Genomic DNA, 18,428 nt, shown 5'->3' with positions numbered 1-18,428 from the left:
AATCATATTTTTATATTAAAAATTTAATTTTAATATTATTAATTTTACTTATTATTTTATATTTATCGTTAAAATTTAAAATTTTTAAGTTATTTTTATTAGTGTTTTTTTGTTTTTTTTATTATAAATCTTTAAAGAAAATTGCCAAATTGGTGGTGAATTTAACGGCAATTACTCTTCTTTCCCCTTCTTATTTGTATTTAAATGAGAAAAAGGAATAACCAGCAAAAATAAATAATTGGAGTATTTATATGGTCATACATACAAATTTAAAAGTTCACTATACATGTTACTAGCCTCTTGATATGCGCTCAAGCATGCGTCAATTGCAGATACATAATTTTGAGATTTTAAACTTTACGCATCTTGAGTGTTAATTTCGTAGCAAATGGTCTGAAACATAATAAAAGTTTTACTCATGGTATCTTCACTGAACAATCTACATGAGACCGAAGACAGAAACTTCACTGTGCTAAGAGAGCTAGTTACACCTCTTATACAATCTAAATTTGAATGTGAATAATTTACTAATTAATCAATCCTTGATCAAACCTAATCTTCTACAACACGTTCATGTCTTTACCTATCTTGAGAAAATTAACTGAAAGAGAAAAACATTATTCCAAAAAGCTCATATCTCTATATGAATTAATTTAGAAATTTTAAATTCAAATCGTCACACGCAACGAAAGAAAACACTTTTTTTGCACATTAGTGAAAAGAAAGATAAAAGGAAACTTCTCAACTTAATTAATGTGAGTACTGAAATTTCCATAATTATAATAGTATTAAACCTAATCAAGAGGTCTGATGGTCACCGATACGACCACATACCCAAAGCTACAATACAGAGGCACCGGACGCGGAGGAACCAAATGGACATGATAGACCGTCATTGTGACATTCCAATTCAGTATCATAATATTATGTGAAGTAAGAATAACGGTAGAAAATGATTTCTTGTCGTTTCATTCATTCTTAAACATTCAATATATATCGAGTACAAATACACGAATTAATTATAATTCAATGAACTTAATCTAGAAGATTTAGGATATAGGCTAAACCTAATCATCATCATACAACGAGCCTAATCCAGATAATGAATCTAATATAGAAGATTACAAAGACATTTAAGAAGTTAAACAATCTCGCTAATACTAATACTAACACTAACACGTAACATTGTATTATTATATTAAAACATTATTATAATAGACGATCTCTCATGACGGGACTTCTTCTACTTGTAGGTGGAGTACGATTCACAGGAAAACAAAACAAAACAATATTCATCTTCACCAAACCAAGAAAATCCTTGAAGCCATACATCAAAATTACACACAAATACACGGGCTTAACTGCAAATACAACCACTTCAAAATTCGAATAAATTAAAAAGGAGGGCATTATCGTGATTATCTACCCACCAAAACCCACAACCTGAGAACGTAGGCTTTAAGTGAGAGAGACAACAAAACCTGCACGGTCCGCACGTCCATTCATTTTCCCGATTTCGGACTCCAAACCTCTCGTAAATTACCATTCAATGCCACTCCTCCTCTTCCCCCTCACTCTCTCTCCATCTCCGCTGTGAAATCTCCGATCTTCCGACCTTTCTCACTGCAACTCCCGCTCGCCTCCGCAGCCTCTCGAGCTCAGTTTCGCAACAATGGCGGTTCCTCCGAGCTCAACCTCTCTTCTCGTCTAGTTTCCACTACACTCGAGAGCTCCGTTCCTCAGCAATGGCGGTTCCGGTTCCTTACAGCTGAGGACTCTCCAAGATTTCATATTTCTCAGCGTTCTCACACTCCTACGAGCTCTGGAGGCGATTGAAAGAAAACGAGGCCGACATGCCGACGCAGCCTTCGAATTTCTGCCCCGATTGGCCTCGGTTTCAGATCTAACCGCCGTTGATCTTCATTTCGGTTATGACTGCGTGGCGTTTTCTTTGAGAATGGTTGCTTGAGCGGGTGGTTGGAAATTAAGTTTTAGATTTTATAAAATTATCGGTGGACTTTGCGTTTATAGCGATGAATCGGAGTTTTAGGGCTCAGGACTCGCAAATGCAAGCGATGATTAAGCAGAGGCAGCAGCTCAGAGCCTCGGTGATGAAGGAGAAGGAAGAAGAGCTCGCTTTGTTCCTAGAGATGAAGAAGCGCGAGAAGGAACGGAACGATCTTCTTCTCAACAGCTCCGAAGAGTTCGATTCACCATTAGGTATAAAGATTTTAATTTTCGAGTGCAATGTAGAGGATTTCGAATTTCGAATTCGTAATCTGTAATATGCTTCTTTGCTTGAATCGATGCTAAAATAGTTTAAACTGAATTTGGATGTTAAATTTGTTTAGAAATGTTTCTTATTTTGTGCATTGATATTGATTACTAAATGGGGGTAAGGCTAGCCGACATTCACCTCTCCCAGACCCTGCGTAAAGCGGGAGCCTTGTGCACTGGTACAACCTTTATGTAACCTTTATGTATATTGATTACTAAGGTTGCTTCTGATATGGTAACTTTGACATAGCAGGGGCGAAACCCGGAACATCTCCCATTTTCAGTATTTCCTCATCAACGCCGGCACCTCCACGCAAGACTGGCGCTGATGATTTCCTCAATTCTGAGAATGACAAGAACGATTATGATTGGTAATGCCAGAATTTGTTTTACCTTTGTGTGCTTATGATTCCGAAATTTGTCCTGCGTGTTATGGAACTTTTAAATCAGGTTAACCATATCCTTAAATGTTAAGATGTTTGAAGATTTTGTTCCAGTTACGCGTATCTTATGAAATATTTTTTATTGCAAAGTGTCTGGATAAAGTACAAGAGTATAATAATACACTCATGATATAATCGATGGAGTGCATTTCTGCTGATTACATGTGTGATGGTAATTTTCAAGGTGGCCTAAACCTGCCTGCCTCCCCTTTGTTTTGCTTCTAATACCATATTTTAGCATTAGAAGTTTTGCATGCCTATGCAGTGTAGGGGGTAGAAATTTCTGACAAAGGAAAGCATGGCAATCGAAGTGTTTTTACGAAATAAGTCTGTACAGCGTTCATCCTAAAATGCATATTAAATTTCAGTCTAGCGTAGATGCTATTAGGTACTGATAAGTTTTGTCTAAGTTGGTATTAATTATTTTATTCTCCTTTCAGGCTTTTAACTCCACCCGGGACTCCTCTTTTTCCTTCATTGGAGTTGGAATCACATAAGACCGTAATGAGTCAGCATGGAACCCCAAAGGCTCGTCCCACTGCACTGAAATCTAGAGTAAGAATTTCCTTTTCAACTGGGTTGCAGTTCTACATCTGATCGGGTTGTAATTTATTTATAGTATGTGAAAGGGAGTTGATAGTCCTCTTTAAAGCAGAAGCCACCCGTTTCATTATGATAATTGATTTTGAGGAATCTCCTATTTTCTCTGCCAAGTAATAGTTATGTTGGAGTGCTGTTAATCTTTCAGAACAAGGGTTACATTAGGAAGCAGAAAAGTTGCAAAAGATATCCTTTGTATATGGCGCTTAATTGGTAGTTATATGAACATCTGAGTTATTGAGATTCATTCTCATCTCTCAAACTCTACGTTGCTCAACTTAGAAACTGCATTTAAGAGAAAACAACTTATAGATAGCATCTAACTTAGAAAAGATTCAACAACTATTGAGCTTAGAATGTAGTAGTTCATAGAAGATGCTGCTTCCCTCCTTTATGAGTCTCTATAAAAAGGATAAATTACGTGGTGGTTTTCAGTTTATGACTTTTGAGTTTTAAATTCTAATTGTGCTTGAGTTTAATGTAGTATTACTTAGTCATTTCTTCATTGTGTCATAGTTAGCAAACCCCCAGCCAGAGCCTGCTGCTAGGAGCAGCTTAGTGTCCAGACAATCAACTTCTTCCCCTGGGATAAGTTCTTCGAGTTCCGGGACCCGGAGGCCTTCATCGTCTGGTGGTCCAGGATCAAGACCTGCAACACCAACTGGACGACCCACATTGCCTTCAGCACCTAGACCTTCAAGATCGTCAACACCTACTTCTCGAGCAACCTTGCCGTTAAACAAGTCCATAAATTCTGCACCTAAGTCTACGGTTCCCACAACTAGATCGACAACTCCTGCAAATAGATCGACAACTCCTGCAAAGAGATCGACAACTCCTGCAAATAGATCAACAACTCCTGCAATGAGATCGACAACTCCTACGAATAGATCGACAGCTCCTGCAACTAAATCTACAGTTCCCTCAAGATCCTCTACACCGTCAAGGTCTACTGCAAGATCTTCAACACCAACTTCCAGACCCACTGTACCCCCATCCAAATCTGCATCAAGAGCATCAACACCAACTCGACGACCGTCCATGCCATCCATTACACCTAGTATATCAGCTCCTCCATCAAAGCCCTCACTTTCAGTTTCCAAGCCAGCTCCTACAGCAGCAAGAAATCCAGTGCCATCACGTGGTGCGTCCCCAACAGTGAAGTCCAGACCATGGAAGCCCTCAGAAATGCCTGGTTTCTCACTCGAGGCCCCACCAAATTTAAGGACAACACTTCCTGACAGACCACTTTCAGCCACTAGAGGTAGGCCTGGAGCACCCAGTTCTCGATCATCTTCCATTGAGCCTGGTCCTAATGTAAGGCCAAGACGGCAATCATGCTCTCCTTCAAGAGGACGGGCTCCCAATGGCATTAGTCATACCAGTGGGAGCTCTGTTCCTGCATTCAGTCGTGGACATTCTAAAGTTAATGACAATGTGAGCCCTGTTTTAATGGGAACAAAAATGGTCGAGAGGGTAATAAATATGCGGAAACTGGCACCACCAAAGCAAGAGGATAAGCATTCTCCTCATGGTAACCACTCCGGCAAGTCAGCTTTATCCCCAGACAGCTCAGGCTTCGGTAGATCACTCTCAAAGAAATCCCTTGATATGGCTATACGCCACATGGTAAGCATATTATTCCATTTTATGAGTCGGTTACATCCCTACATGAGTTGGTTTAGAATGCCTGCAAAGTTGTGCATGCTAACTCTGCGGAAGTATCTCATATTTTATGAGCCGGTGTGCTTCCCCATATGGCTTTCCCTCGTTCCCTCCCAGTTTGCTTGCTACGCAGTCGATATTTACTTTCCTTTAGAGAAAATATTTTATTCAAGTTTGGTATATTTAATGTTAACCTGATTCAACTGTTGGTTGCAGGACATAAGGCGATCCATTCCAGGTAATTTACGACCGTTGATGACAAATATTCCTGCATCCTCAATGTACAGTGTGAGATCGGGGCCTGCACGAAGCAGAACAATTAGTGTTTCAGATTCTCCTCTTGCCACTAGCAGTAATGCTAGCTCCGAAGTTAGCGTAAACAACAATGGCCTTTGTTTAGATGGGTGCGAAATAGAAGATAATGGCAGTGAGAGAGGTGGTCGATCTCCAACCAGTGTGCGTGGTAGGTAATCGATTGGATGAGCTACCATCATCCCACATAAACTGCATCTCTAATCTACCTCATGTTTTTATATTTTCGGTTCCAACAATCGTGACAGTCAAAAGAAAACCAATTTTCTGAGAGACCCGACCAGAAATTCCCCCTCTGTGCTTCATGATATTTGTAATATTAAGAAATCTGGATATGTACCCAACAGCTTTTCGTGGCTCGCTTTCTACGGATACTGTGTTGAAAAACCAGAGTGTTTACTTCTGGGAGTAGTGAAAGCTGCAATTTTCCTTAAGAAATCTGGATATTCGAATTACATAATTTCAAAAGTCGATGAAGTGTATAGTTCGGTTCCACAATCCTTGCATATTAGGTCCATTCAAATATTACACGTAATCTCAACGTAAACAAAGTATATACAACATAAAAAGGCCAGAACAATGAAAGATTGTTCAGAACATGTGGCCAAACACTGCATGACATTATACAATTAAGGAGAGATTTTTTAGTGCGCCAGTTATGGTCCGGTACAGTAAGTGTCATAATACAATTGGATGAATTTTATTTTTTTCAAGTTTATAATCAATTGTATTATTACACTTGATGTACCTTGTCGTGTTCTCGGCACACTCGAAAATCTCTATGAGTTATGCGTTAGAAAGAAGAAGAAAAACTTGTAAAATTATGGTTCCTTATAATTAGGTAACTAGAAACCACTATTGTTCAGTAAGCAGAAGCAGGAAAGCTGCTGGTGATAAAATTATGCAAGATCTGTGTAACTACATAAATCCATGACTCAAACGAACTCAAACACCGCGCGGTCATGGACGCTCTCTCGGCATTCTGGTTCCAACGAGTACATCCCTTGTTCGACATAATTCAGCTACAACATTGCTCGCGTCCATTCGCTCTTTCGGCATTGCTGCAGAACAAGCAACTCCTATTCTTGCAAGGGAAATCAAGCACTCGTCAGCTCTTTGCCTTTGATCATCTTGGCCCAGATCGCCCCTGTTGTCCATGGCAGTAGTAATTCCACTTTCTTCTGTGTGAAGGAGCCGGGGATCGCATATTTCTTTCACACGTTCGGGCAGAGCTGTCAAGACAAAGTTGTGCAGGTCCAGACCATCTTTAAACACGTCATCAGTCGGCCTCTTGCCTGTTAACATCTCCAGTAACAGGATTCCAAAGCTATACACGTCGCCACATGTTGACACTGCGGTTCCACTGCCGTACTCTATAATTTAATGCAGAAAAACATGGTTATGTCTTGACTGTGACTTCACAAAAGTAAAGCTAAGAAGAAAGATATCAGGAAAATTTACCCGGGGCAGTGTAGCCTATGGTGCCTTTTATTGCATTGGAAGAGCTTTCTTGTGTAGGAAATGGACGAGAAGCATCTGGGAGGAACCTTGCCAAACCAAAATCACCAACACATCCAGTCATGTCACCATCCAAGAGAATGTTGCTCGGCTTTAAATCGCAATGAACTATTGGCATGTCAGAGCCGTTGTGCAAATAATCCAGAGCACTTGCTATGTCGATTGCAATGTTTACTCTCTGAATAAGATCCAGATTTTTCTGCAAATTGGTTGGATTGTTGCCCTGTTGAGCTGAATTATGCAGCCATTCTTCGAGGCTTCCGTTCACCATGAAATTATAAACCAAAGCTTTGAAGTCATTCCCTTGAAAATCGATGCTTGAACAGGCGGTCAGTAGCTTGACAAGGTTTCGGTGCCTAACGGTTCTCAGAGCTTCACATTCAGCAATGAAACTTTTGGTGGCTCTTGAAGTTTGAAGATTGAGTACTTTCACTGCAACAACTCTTCCTTCATGCTGATCGAGTATTCCCTTATATATGGACCCAAAACTACCAGCACCAATCAAATTGGCTGCAGAGAACCCATCAGTTGCTTTAAGGAGATCTCCGTAGGACAATTTCAGAAGTGAAACCCCCAATGAGTTTCCACTCAGATACAGAGTTGTCAAACTTGTACAACTCCCTAAGCTTCATGGAATCTCACCAGATAACCTGTTGTCAGAAACAATCAAGGAATCAAGATTCACCAAGTTACCTACTTCTGTGGGGATGGATCCAGTAAGTTGGTTACCGGATAGATTCAAACCTTGTGACAGGGATGATAAACCAATAACTTGTTTTGGAATCGAACCGCTAAGATTGTTTTCTGAAAGAACCAGAAGTAGCAGTTTCCTGCATTCTCCGAGACTTTGCGGTATGTTGCCTTGTAACTTGTTTGACATGAGAACCAATATGGCTACTGAACTTGGTATAGTTCCTGTCAATAGGTTTGCATCAAACGCTAGTACCTCCAAGTTGAAGAGATTTCCAACCCTGACAGGAATGTTTCCGCGCATCCAATTCCTTCCGTATATCATTTGCTTGACCGTTGTTGAGAGATTTCCGAGAGACTAAGGTAGCACTCCTCCAAAATTATTGTCAAGGATTGATAAAATTTGTAGATTTGTACAATTAACTAGAGAAGAGAGGAAATCCAAGTCACCTTCCTGTTTATATCCAAGACTGTTATTCGAGATTCCTAACCAGACGAAATTCGACATGCCTGCCAAACTAGGCACTAGGCACTTTGCCTGTAAACTTGTTGTCTAAGATCACAAATCGCATAAGGTTTGAGGCATTGGCGACTGAAACTGGTATCGGTCCACCGAATTGGTTCATATGGCAATAAAACTTTTCGATGTTTGGAAATATAGTGCGGCCCAAGCTAGGAGGAAGGGTTCCGCGAAGTCGGTTTATAAGCACGGAAAAATATGTGATCGAAGAGAGGTTGTATATTGAAGGAGGTATGGTACCATTCAAATTATTTGTACCCAATACAAGATATGCTAAGTTCTTCAACTGGCCAAGGCTATTTGGAATACCTCCATGCAGATTATTGTGATCCAGATAAAGCTTCTCGAGAGAAGAAAGAATTCCGAAAGAAGGCGGGATTTGCCCACTAAAATTGTTGCTTCCTAAATCAAGTACCCGAAGCTTGGACAATGAGGCAATTTCAGTTGGAAGTTTGCCACTAAGATTGTTTCCATATAAGAGAAGGTATTGGAGGTTGGAGCAACGTGATATGTTGGATGGAATAGCGCCATTGAAGGAGTTGTTGTGAAGGCGTATTTGTTGCAGGCGGAACAAACGATCAATTTCTGAAGGAATGGTGTGGCCGAAGCTATTGTTTTCGAGGCGCAATGTCCTGAGGAAGCTCAAGTTTCCAATGTGGGGGGATAGCTGACCTTCCAGCGCGGATGATCGGAGGTCCAGCACCGTGACTCTATGGTGTCTTTGGCCGCAAGTAAAAAGACAAATTTGACGGGTAAAAAGACAAATTTGACGGGTAAAAAAACAAATTTGACAGAAGGACCAATCATGCAACACAGAGTTAAGTTGGAGGGCAGGAGAAAACTAATATGGTACCAAACATGGGCTAAAGTTGAGAGACTTTTGCCACCATGCACCCAAAAAACATTCTAATAAAATCTGGAGGGGTCCTAGTTCCCTTCTGACTCGCATTTGTACACATGAAACACAAAATTTAAGAACGGGATAACCCCTCAGGAAATTGTTCAACTAAACAATAAAAACTCCACAGCCCTGTAATGGAAGTATTTAGTTTCTACGAAATACGCCTAACAAAGAACGCCAGGCAAATTACGAAGCAGCAACTACAGCGTCGGGGCTAGCTGCGACAATTGCTGCCTTGGGGGGAGCAGAAGTACCTGGTTTTGCATCCTTGGCGGGAGCTGGGGCCGGTGGTGAAGGCTTAAGGTGGGGAGGTGTATTGTGCTTCAACTTTAAAAGTATCTGCCTCATCCTTGAAAGCTCGGTTGGCTTTCCGGGCTTTGGTCCTTGGACAACGAGAATGGATGGCTTCTTTTCCTGATCCTTCTTCCCTCTCTTCTTTTCTATAGCCGGCACCTCATTTGGAATGAGGTCAGCAATTGCCTTCCAGTAGTTCTTGTCTACCTCAGCATGAAACTTCTCTTGATTAGCCAGGAACAGCTGAGAAACGCCAAACGTACAAGTTCAAAACATATGTTAGGAGTGCATATTAACTCTCTGCATCTTCATAACTTAGACGCCAGAGAAATTGATATGGATATTAAGGGCGAAGAAAAGCAGAATGGTATGACAAAGTTCAATTCCAAAATGTTTAGCCAAAAAAAGACTAGATTTCAGAAATCATTAACCCGACCAAACATCCAGTATTAGTAATATTTGCTTTACAACGAAGCTTAACGGGGAAACGTTGCAGTTGAGATTTATGTAGAAAATCCTAAACAGTTGTGACAATCACATAATTGAATTCACATACGTTCAGTCCGAGTAGAGGGAGGGTATAAAAGTTATGATCTTGCAGTAAAATTTATGAAAAACCAAGTCGAGTGGATGTGGGGAGCTATGCGTCAACAATTTGTGGCTCTTCTTCGACAACAATTTCGATCAATTATTCAACGAACCAGCAATTCAAGAACGAATGAAATAAATACACTACCAGTATCAGCTCAAAGGATCTTAATATGCATGCCAAACTTAAAATTAAGGCAGTGAGGCAGTGAGGTTAGACATCCACATTATTACTCAGAAGATCTTATTAAAAACAAAAATTAGCGCTAATCATATTTTTCGGAAAATTTAATTTGATCTAACCTTCTCCCTTTCCCTGTTAGCAGCCTTGTTATTTTCAGATGTGATCTTCCTCTTCTGGTAGAATCCCACCTTGAATTCATCTGCTTCCTCGATTATCTGAACCAACAACTCCTTTTCCCGCCTTTCCTTCTCCTCGAGCTGAATTGCATTCTGCCTGAATGTCACAAAAGTTCGGATTACGATAACTCCCTTACAACCTCACACAATTCAACCATTTATTTTTCCACCACCTTCTAATGCAAACATAAAACCATTTTCTGACAGTGAATAACTACACATTGACAACAATCACGAATCTTTTCCGCTTCGAATTGAGCCCCACATTCTTATACAAACAATCGGCATGTTAAATTCATAAAGATTTCAACAAGTCTATATTTTTTATTTTTTTGATAAACATTCAATTTAACAAGTTGATATCAGAAATATAATCACTGCTCACCAGGCATGCAATTTTTGGCGCAACAGAAAGATCAAACCAAACCAAATAAAAACCAAGAACTTTCAACTGAATTGCACAAAAGAGTCAAAATTTAATTGCTATACAGAACTATTGGTTCAATCGCAAACAATAGAAATTCGAAACCCTACCTCCTCCATTCTCTGAGAGCGAAGCCCTCCTCGGGCAGCATCTCCAACGGAGGCGGCAAAATCGGATCGTCGGACACGCCAAAACCTCCATCAAAGCCCTGCCCATTCGATTCGGCGTAGATCGACGGAGGAGAGAAGGCCTCCGACGCAGGCTGAGTGGCGAAAGCATCGCCTGCGGCGGAGCCGTGGAAGATTGGGGAATCGGTGGCGGAGTCCTTGAGCGACTCGGTGTCGACGAAGGAGTCGAATCGCTGGGAGGGGAGTCGGGGGTCGTAACCCAGGTAACCGTCGTCGTCGAATGGGCGAGTTGACACGGTGGGCGGGACTGAGTCGTCTTCGGGCTGAGTGAACGAGGCCATGATCGAGTCAAACAAATGTACTGACACGCAAGAAACTGCCGAGCGAATTGCTCGCAGAGGCAAAAACTACGCAGGAGATATATCCGCGGGCTTTGATTTGGGCTTAGGCCGGCCCATTGAGCTTGCATTAGTTCAGCCCAAACCAATGTTGCCCAAGAAATAACCGAAGATCTCTTTTTCGAACATACAATCAATTTACCGTCGCCTTTTCTTTGACCTCCAGCCCGGTTGAGAGCAAGTTATGCAGGATCCGGCATGCCTGGTCTTTGCGCCATTTGGCCTGAAAATCCAGAGAGAACAAAACAGCCGGCTTACACAGGCAGTTCTTGTCACCGAGACCCCGAAAATAACCGAATATAATTAAAAGCAAGGGGTAACCAGACCAAGTACAGCCCAAATAAGTAGGAAGAACTAAGGCTCGATTTTCTGCAAGTTTCTCAGCCTCTGGTAACTCGAGCTTTATTCCGAAGCGCGCATACATGGTGTTATCGGGTATCATTGTTAGACCTAGTTTGGGAGTGAGATGCTTAAAAAAAAAGCACCTATGAAAAAAAGCTGTGAGGGTTTTAGGTGTTTGGTAAACTGAAAAAAAATGGCTTATTTTGGAAGCTGCTGTGAGAATAAGCTGAAATCAAAGGAAAAAGCTGAAGCTGCTATTTGTAGCTTTGGAAAACTGGCTTTTTTTCAAAGCACACGGAGCTACAATGCTTCTTTAATGAAAAGACCCACTATTAGACTGTTTTTTTTTTTTCCAAAAGCACTTTTACAAAAAAGTTTACCAAACACTCTGCTGATTTATTTCACAGCCGCTTATTCTCACAGCACAGCCGCTTATTCTCACAGCAGCTTTTTTTTAAAACACAGCAACACCAAACCAGCCTAGCATCTGGTCTATTCTCATGCAACTGTTTCTCCTGATGATCATTTCATCCTCCTTACGTCTTGGAAGACTTAAGTAACTAGACTAATACTAAGTGTAGAAGTATGACTCCTTGACTCCTAGACAGAGCGACCGGCCGGACATCAGCAATGCTGATTGCTGCAGCTGATCACGACCTAACGTATTAAGTAATACCTTGTTATCACCATTTCAACGTAAAAAATAGGTTATTATTTTTACAGTTGAGAATCAAAGCTCAAATAATTGTGTTTGTCGTTCACCTTGTGGTCACATTTATTTGGGTTAATCTTTATTTTCCTTGTTTGTTATATGTAAATTTATAATTAATCGAGATCAAGTCATGACTATGACAATTTCTTTCAAGTCTTTGCGCCATTTGGCCTTAAATTCCAAACATATAGAACAAAACAGCCGGCTTACACAGACAGTTCCTTGTCACTGAGACCCCGACACTAACCGAATAATATAAAAAATAAGGGGGAACCAGACCAAGTACAACCGAAATAAATAGGAAGAGCTGAGGCTAGATTTTTTGCAAGTTTTTTTCTTGTAAAAACTCAGCCTCTCTGGTTCGCAACTCGAGCTTTATTTCTCAGCGCGTACACATGGGGTTCTCGGGTATCGTTATTAGCATCTGTTATATTATCATGCAACTGTTTCTCCTTATGATCACTTCATCCTCCTTACGTATAGGAGGGAATGAGACAGATAGACAGTCATTGCTTGCATTTAAAGCTAAAATCATGAACGACCCACTGGGCATTCTTAGCTCTTGGAATGAATCCCTCCACTTCTGCCAGTGGCAAGGCATTGCTTGTGGCCGCAGACACCAGAGAGTCACCGTGCTGGACCTTGAATCAAGCCGGCTGAATGGTCAGCTACCTCCCCACATTGGAAACTTGAGCTTTCTCAGAATTTTAAACCTCCAAAACAACAACTTCAACAACACCATCCCTGAAGAAGTTGGTCGTTTGTTCCATCTGCAACAACTACGCCTTGGTAACAACTCCTTCAGTGGTGATATTCCATTCAACATATCACGTTGCTCTAACCTCCAAATACTTCACATAGCTGGAAACCATCTTAGGGGCAAACTTCCAATTGAAATTAGCTCCTTGTCCAAGCTTCAGGTACTTGCTTTAAGCAAAAACACTTTAAGTGGGGAAATCCCACCTTCTTTTGGAAATCTTTCTTCTCTCCAGGTGTTATCTGTGGAAGAAAATAATCTGCTTGGAGGTATTCCGAATAGCCTTGGCCAGTTGAAAAGACTAACATATCTTTCATTGGGTCAAAATTATTTGAATGGTACCATCCTTCCCTCCATATACAACCTCTCATCAATTACACACATTTATGTGTACCTAAACGAACTGCATGGAACTCTTCCCCCTGGGTTAGGCCACACTATATTTCCAAACCTCCAACACTTTTATTTCTGGTCCAACCAATTCAGTGGACCCATACCAAATTCAATCTCCAATGCCTCAAACCTTTCACTTTTTTTAATCTCATTCAACGAGTTTACAGGAAAAGTGCCTAGTCTTGCACGCCTGCCAAATCTGTATTTGTTAACACTTTCCGATAACAATCTTGGAAATGATGAGGAAGGTGACTTGGATTTCATCTCTTCTCTAGTTAATTGCACCAAATTAACAGAGTTTGATTTTAGTGGCAATAATTTTGGAGGAGTGCTACCTGAATCCATCGGCAATCTCTCAACAGAGCTCAACACACTGGTATTTGGTCATAACCAGATACATGGAAGAATTCCCGTTGGGATCGGAAATCTAGTCAACTTGGAGTCACTAGCCTCTGAGGGAAACCTATTGACAGGCATAATACCAAGTTCTATTGGTAAACTAAAAAGGTTGGATGCTCTGTATCTGAACGAGAATAAACTATCAAGTACCATCCCATCTTCTCTTGGAAATCTAACTTCAATGACCGAGTTGATTCTCATGTCAAACAAATTAGAAGGCAACATACCGCAAAGTCTCGGAGAATGCAGGAATCTTCTACTTTTAGTTCTTTCCCAAAATAATCTTCGCGGTCAAATTCCTAAAGAAGTTATTGGTTTAGCATCCCTGTCACAATTTTTGGATCTATCCAGCAACAAGCTTACCGGATCCATACCAATGGAGGTAAGCAACTTGATGCATCTAGTTTACTTGGATGTTTCTGACAATAAGTTATCTGGTGAGATTCCACGAAGTTTAGGGAGTTGTACAAGTTTGGCAACTCTGAATCTGAGTGGAAACTCATTGCAGGGGACCATTCCTGAATCCTTGAGCTCTTTGAGAGGGATTGAGAATTTCGACCTCTCTCACAACAACTTATCTGGCAGAATTCCCGACTATTTGGAGAGATTCCACTTCTTGCTGAAATTGAACCTCTCGTTTAATGATTTTGAAGGTGCATTACCAATGAAAGGAGTTTTCGAGAACACAAGTGCGTTTTCTGTCATGGGAAACTCAAGGATTTGTGGAGGTATTCCTTCTTTAAGATTGCCCCAATGCATCTCCAAGCAATCTAAGCAAGGCTTATCTTCTAGGCTCGAAATAATTCTCTCAGTTTCTGGTGGGGTTATTGGGTTGATCTTAGTGTTGTCCGTTGTGCTTCTTTGCCGATCAAGAAAAGTGAGAGCACTTAACTCAACTTCAGGATCGTATCTAATGGTTTCACTCTTGAAATTGTCTTATGGAGATCTCCATAAAGCAACAGATGGGTTCTCGGCTGCGAATTTGATTGGTGGTGGAAGTTTTGGGTCTGTATTCAAGGCAATTCTCAATCAGCATGAACAAAGAATTGTTGCAGTGAAAGTACTCAGTCAAAATTCAAGGGCTTCTAAAAGTTTCATAGCTGAATGTGAAGCCTTGAAAAGCATTAGGCACCGAAATCTTGTCAAACTACTGACTGCTTGTTCAAGCATTGATTCTCAGGGAAACGATTTCAAAGCTCTGGTTTACGAGTTCAAGGTGAACGGAAGCCTCAACGACTGGCTGCATAATTCAGCTCAACGGGTCAACAATCCAACCAATCTGCAGAAAAATCTGAATCTTATTCAGATAGTCAACATTGCAATTGATGTAGCGTGTGCTATGGATTATTTGCACAACAGTTCTCACATGCCGATAGTTCATTGTGATTTAAAGCCGAGCAACGTTCTCTTGGGTGGTGACATGACTGCATGTGTTGGTGATTTTGGTTTGGCAAGGTTCCTCCCAGACGTTTCTCGTCCATTTCCTGTGCACGAAAGCTCTTCCGATGCAATAAAAGGCTCCATAGGCTATACTGCCCCAGGTAAATTTTCCTGATATCTTTCTTTTTAGCTTTAATTTTGTGATTCACAGTCAAGACATAACTATGTTTTTGTGCATTAAATTATAGAGTATGGCATGGGAAGCGAGGTGTCAACATCTGGTGATGTGTATAGCTATGGAATCTTGTTACTAGAGATGCTAACAGGCAAGAGGCCAACGGATGACATGTTCAAGGACGGTCTGAATCTGCACAGCTTTGTTGTGAATGCATTTCCTGAACACGTGAAAGAAATATGTGATCCGCTACTTCTTCAAAAAGAAGAAAAAAATGGTGGGGATCAAAGGCAAAAAGTTGAGGAGTGCTTGATTTCACTTGCAAGAATAGGAGTTGCTTGTTCTTCAGCAATGCCGAGAGAGCGCAAGGACATGACCATTGTTGTATCTGAGTTGTGTCTTATAAGGGATGTGCTGATGGGTACCAGGATGCCTAGAGATTGTTAGAATTCAGAAATTGGACCATTTCACTTCATTCGAATTTTCAGAATTTGCTAGTTTTTCATTTTCGATGCAATTTGTGTTTATTTTCAGTAACACCATTTTAAAATCAAGAAGTCTGTTGTGGTTTTTTTGAGCTGCAATCGCCTTGATCCTTTTTTTCTTTCTTGATTTATAAGCATAGACCGTCACCCACTTTCGAACTGTTAGGAACCGCATGTACTAGTTCGACGATGAATTCAGCAGACACTCAATGAACTATCCATTGGACCCGAAAATGATTCGTTCTTTTCGCTCCCTAAGATCCGTCAGAGTTTTCGATTTAGAGTATGAATTTTGGGTTTCTTTATGCATGCTGCATTTTCTGATTCTTTTTGTTGTGGTCTGCTTTGTTCTCATTATGTTCAAGAATCTGTTGTTCACAAATTGTTGGCTGATTTCGAGTTTGTGAAACTTTTCCTAAGAGAAAAGAAAACTATTCAATGATTTGTGTTTCGATCAAGGTGTAATTCACATTCACGTTAGACGGATAAAACTCCATTAGGTGTTTTACATTAAATATTTGTTATATCTCATTTTCATTAAAACCCAAACCCCTATAAATAATTGGGTGAATAGCGCAAAGAGTTACAAATTTTGAAATTCCGTTGAGTGGAAAGTGTTGACTTTTGTATTTTAGGTAGGATCCCTAATTGATATGTAATCCATGTAATCACTTGTAATTAGTTTTTCTTTCCTTTTATGTTAGGGTTGTACACCTATAAGTTCCTCTTATTGAGAAGAATATATCATCATTCAAAGCATTCTCTTCTTGGCACCAGAGCCTAGGTTTTGAAAAAAAAGAAAAGAAAGAGGAGACGAGATCGTGCTCTGTACGGAAAACCATAACTACCAGCCGCGCAGCCAGTTGTGCAGCGCCGTCCGACCAGCGAGCGACGCCGTCGTTGCTGACCTGAGAACCCGAACTACCCGCCACGCACCCAGGTGTGCAATGCGCCGATCAACCAGCGAGCGACGTCGTTGTTGCTGATCCGAGTTCACCGAGCCGCTCCCTACATCCACCACCACGAACCGAGATTCAACCTACTGCCTGAAATTTGTCCCAGATTTCGACCTGTGTATCTGTTTTGCGTGCCCAGATTCGATTGAAACCAATGCACCCACTTCACAATGGCTCCCCGTGCTTGTCCTTTTTCAAATGGATTTGACCGAACCGGACATGAGAGTAGGACCGATCGAGACCAGTTCAAGACTTGTGATCCCCACTGTAACAAGTCGTGTACCTCGATTGTTGAATCGAAAATAGATTCTAATACAGGTAACAAAGGTAAGGCTTTAAAAGTTTATGCATCTGTTACGAATAATACATGGATAATTGATTCCGGTGCTACTGAACATATGACTTGTGAATCTAGACAGGTACAAATCCTAAAACCACCCACCAAAACTGTTGTGAGTGTTGCCAACGATAATGTTGTTCCCATTATTGGAGAAGGCACTGTCTCCCTATCAGATACCCTTAGTCTTGATACCGTGCTTGTTGTTCCTTCTCTTGACTATAATTTATTATCTGTTGCTCAAATAACTGTCGCCCTGCATTGTCTTGTGATTTTTTTGCCTTCCTTTTGTGTTTTTAAGGACATTCGGACTCGCAAGACGATTGGTTATGGTATTAGGAAGGGGAAGCTCTACTACTTGGAGCTGACATCAAACAGTTCTCGAATGTTGACTCACGCTCTTGCAGTGGACGGAAATCCGGGGGATAGGAATAAAGCTTCGGAGGTTTGGTTGTGGCATCGTCGACTTGGACATGCTTCTTTCGGCTATCTACAGAGGTTGTTTCCTAGCCTATTTGTTAAGCATGATGTTTCTAGCTTTAAATGTGGTGTTTGTGAACTAGCTAAAAGTCATCGTGCTTCGTTTCCATCCAGTTTGAATAAAAGTTCTGTTCCATTTATGATAATTCATTCTGATGTTTGGGGTCCATCTAAAACTACTACATTTGGTGGTGCTCATTGGTTTGTTAATTTTATTGATGACTGCACACGTATGACTTGAGTTTGTTTGATGAAATCCAAAGGTGAAGTTACTTCTTTGTTTCAACAGTTTTACAAAATGGTACAAGTACAATATAAGTCACAAATACAGGTTCTCAGGAGTGATAATGGTGGCGAATATGTTAACTCTGAACTTCGTGCCTTTCTTGATCATCATGAGATTGTTCATCAAACTACATGTCCATATACTCCACAACAAAATGGGGTTGCCGAACGCAAGAACCGTCAGCTTCTGGAGGTTGTTCGTGCTTCTTTACTCGAGGCTCGTCTCCCGTTATCCTATTGGGGAGAAGCTCTCACCTCAGCTGCGTATCTCATTAATCGTGTTCCATCCCGATCGGTTGATTTTTAGACACCCCTTCAGGCACTTTCTTCACATATTGATGCTCCGGCAGTCCCTAATCTTCCACCTCATGTGTTTGGTTGTGTGGCCTTCGTTCATCTTCATAAACAACATCGAAGTAAGCTTGAACCTCGAGCCTTACGATGTGTGTTTGTGGGGTATGCATCAAGGCAGAAAAGATACCGTTGTTATCACCCACCGACGAATAAGTTGTTTGTCACTATGGATGTTGCGTTTCATGAGAATGATATGTACTTTGCCAATCCCGAGTCTTCACTTCAGGGGGAGAATCAGAAAGAAGTTCAAACTCT

At 40.9% G+C, this 18,428-nt stretch overlaps 3 protein-coding genes across 5 annotated transcripts in view; 1 reads left to right on the top strand and 2 right to left on the bottom strand.

Moving 5' to 3' along the window:
- The first annotated feature begins 1,479 nt into the window (after positions 1-1,479).
- On the top strand, positions 1,480-5,795 carry LOC126623462 (uncharacterized). 2 transcript variants are annotated; one of them, XM_050292377.1, is made up of 5 exons: positions 1,480-2,220; positions 2,528-2,648; positions 3,161-3,275; positions 3,837-4,949; positions 5,202-5,795. In XM_050292377.1, exons 1-5 carry the CDS (start codon positions 2,034-2,036, stop codon positions 5,454-5,456), a joined length of 1,791 nt encoding a protein of 596 aa, XP_050148334.1. In that variant the 5' UTR covers positions 1,480-2,033; the 3' UTR covers positions 5,457-5,795. The 2 variants fall into 2 exon arrangements, with proteins under 2 accessions (XP_050148334.1, XP_050148338.1); XM_050292381.1 differs by having other exon boundaries at positions 1,481-2,220; positions 2,531-2,648.
- A 305-nt stretch (positions 5,796-6,100) lies between these two features.
- LOC126614797 (putative receptor-like protein kinase At3g47110) lies at positions 6,101-7,830 on the bottom strand. Its single transcript, XM_050282479.1, has 3 exons — positions 7,560-7,830; positions 6,759-7,436; positions 6,101-6,670 (listed from the first exon to the last, which is right to left on the bottom strand). The coding sequence occupies exons 1-3, from the start codon at positions 7,828-7,830 to the stop codon at positions 6,258-6,260; spliced, it is 1,362 nt and encodes a 453-aa protein (XP_050138436.1). The 3' UTR covers positions 6,101-6,257.
- Positions 7,831-8,872: 1,042 nt separating this feature from the next.
- LOC126623516 (clathrin light chain 2-like) overlaps positions 8,873-18,428 on the bottom strand; it is an 84,086-nt gene continuing 74,530 nt past the window's right edge. The window contains exons 3-5 of one of the 2 annotated variants that reach the window (XM_050292422.1): positions 10,703-10,983; positions 10,112-10,265; positions 8,873-9,463 (exon numbers count right to left, since the gene is read on the bottom strand). In XM_050292422.1, coding sequence (XP_050148379.1) covers positions 9,113-9,463; positions 10,112-10,265; positions 10,703-10,983 — 786 coding nt within the window. In that variant the 3' untranslated portion in view covers positions 8,873-9,112. The remainder of the gene's footprint in view (positions 9,464-10,111; positions 10,266-10,702; positions 10,984-18,428) is intronic. The other variant, XM_050292430.1, reaches the window with a different exon arrangement.

The sequence above is a fragment of the Malus sylvestris genome, chromosome 1 (assembly GCF_916048215.2).
Source record: "Malus sylvestris chromosome 1, drMalSylv7.2, whole genome shotgun sequence".
Lineage (NCBI taxonomy): Eukaryota > Viridiplantae > Streptophyta > Magnoliopsida > Rosales > Rosaceae > Malus > Malus sylvestris.
The sequence above is the reverse complement of the archived record's forward strand: the minus strand, read 5'-3'. Positions and strand labels throughout refer to the sequence as shown.

What these genes read in the sequence shown, in the direction of transcription:
- LOC126623462 (XM_050292377.1), top strand. Translation starts at nt 2,034, where the DNA reads ATGAATCGGAGTTTTAGGGCTCAGGACTCGCAAATGCAAGCGATGATT. An exon ending in AGAGTTCGATTCACCATTAG is followed by an intron (nt 2,221 to 2,527) that starts GTATAAAGATTT and finishes ACTTTGACATAG; the next exon opens with CAGGGGCGAAACCCGGAACA. An exon ending in ATATGGCTATACGCCACATG is followed by an intron (nt 4,950 to 5,201) that starts GTAAGCATATTA and finishes TGTTGGTTGCAG; the next exon opens with GACATAAGGCGATCCATTCC.
- LOC126614797 (XM_050282479.1), bottom strand. Translation starts at nt 7,830, where the DNA reads ATGATATACGGAAGGAATTGGATGCGCGGAAACATTCCTGTCAGGGTT. An exon ending in TTTATCATCCCTGTCACAAG is followed by an intron (nt 7,437 to 7,559) that starts GTTTGAATCTAT and finishes CATGAAGCTTAG; the next exon opens with GGAGTTGTACAAGTTTGACA. An exon ending in CATAGGCTACACTGCCCCGG is followed by an intron (nt 6,671 to 6,758) that starts GTAAATTTTCCT and finishes ATTAAATTATAG; the next exon opens with AGTACGGCAGTGGAACCGCA.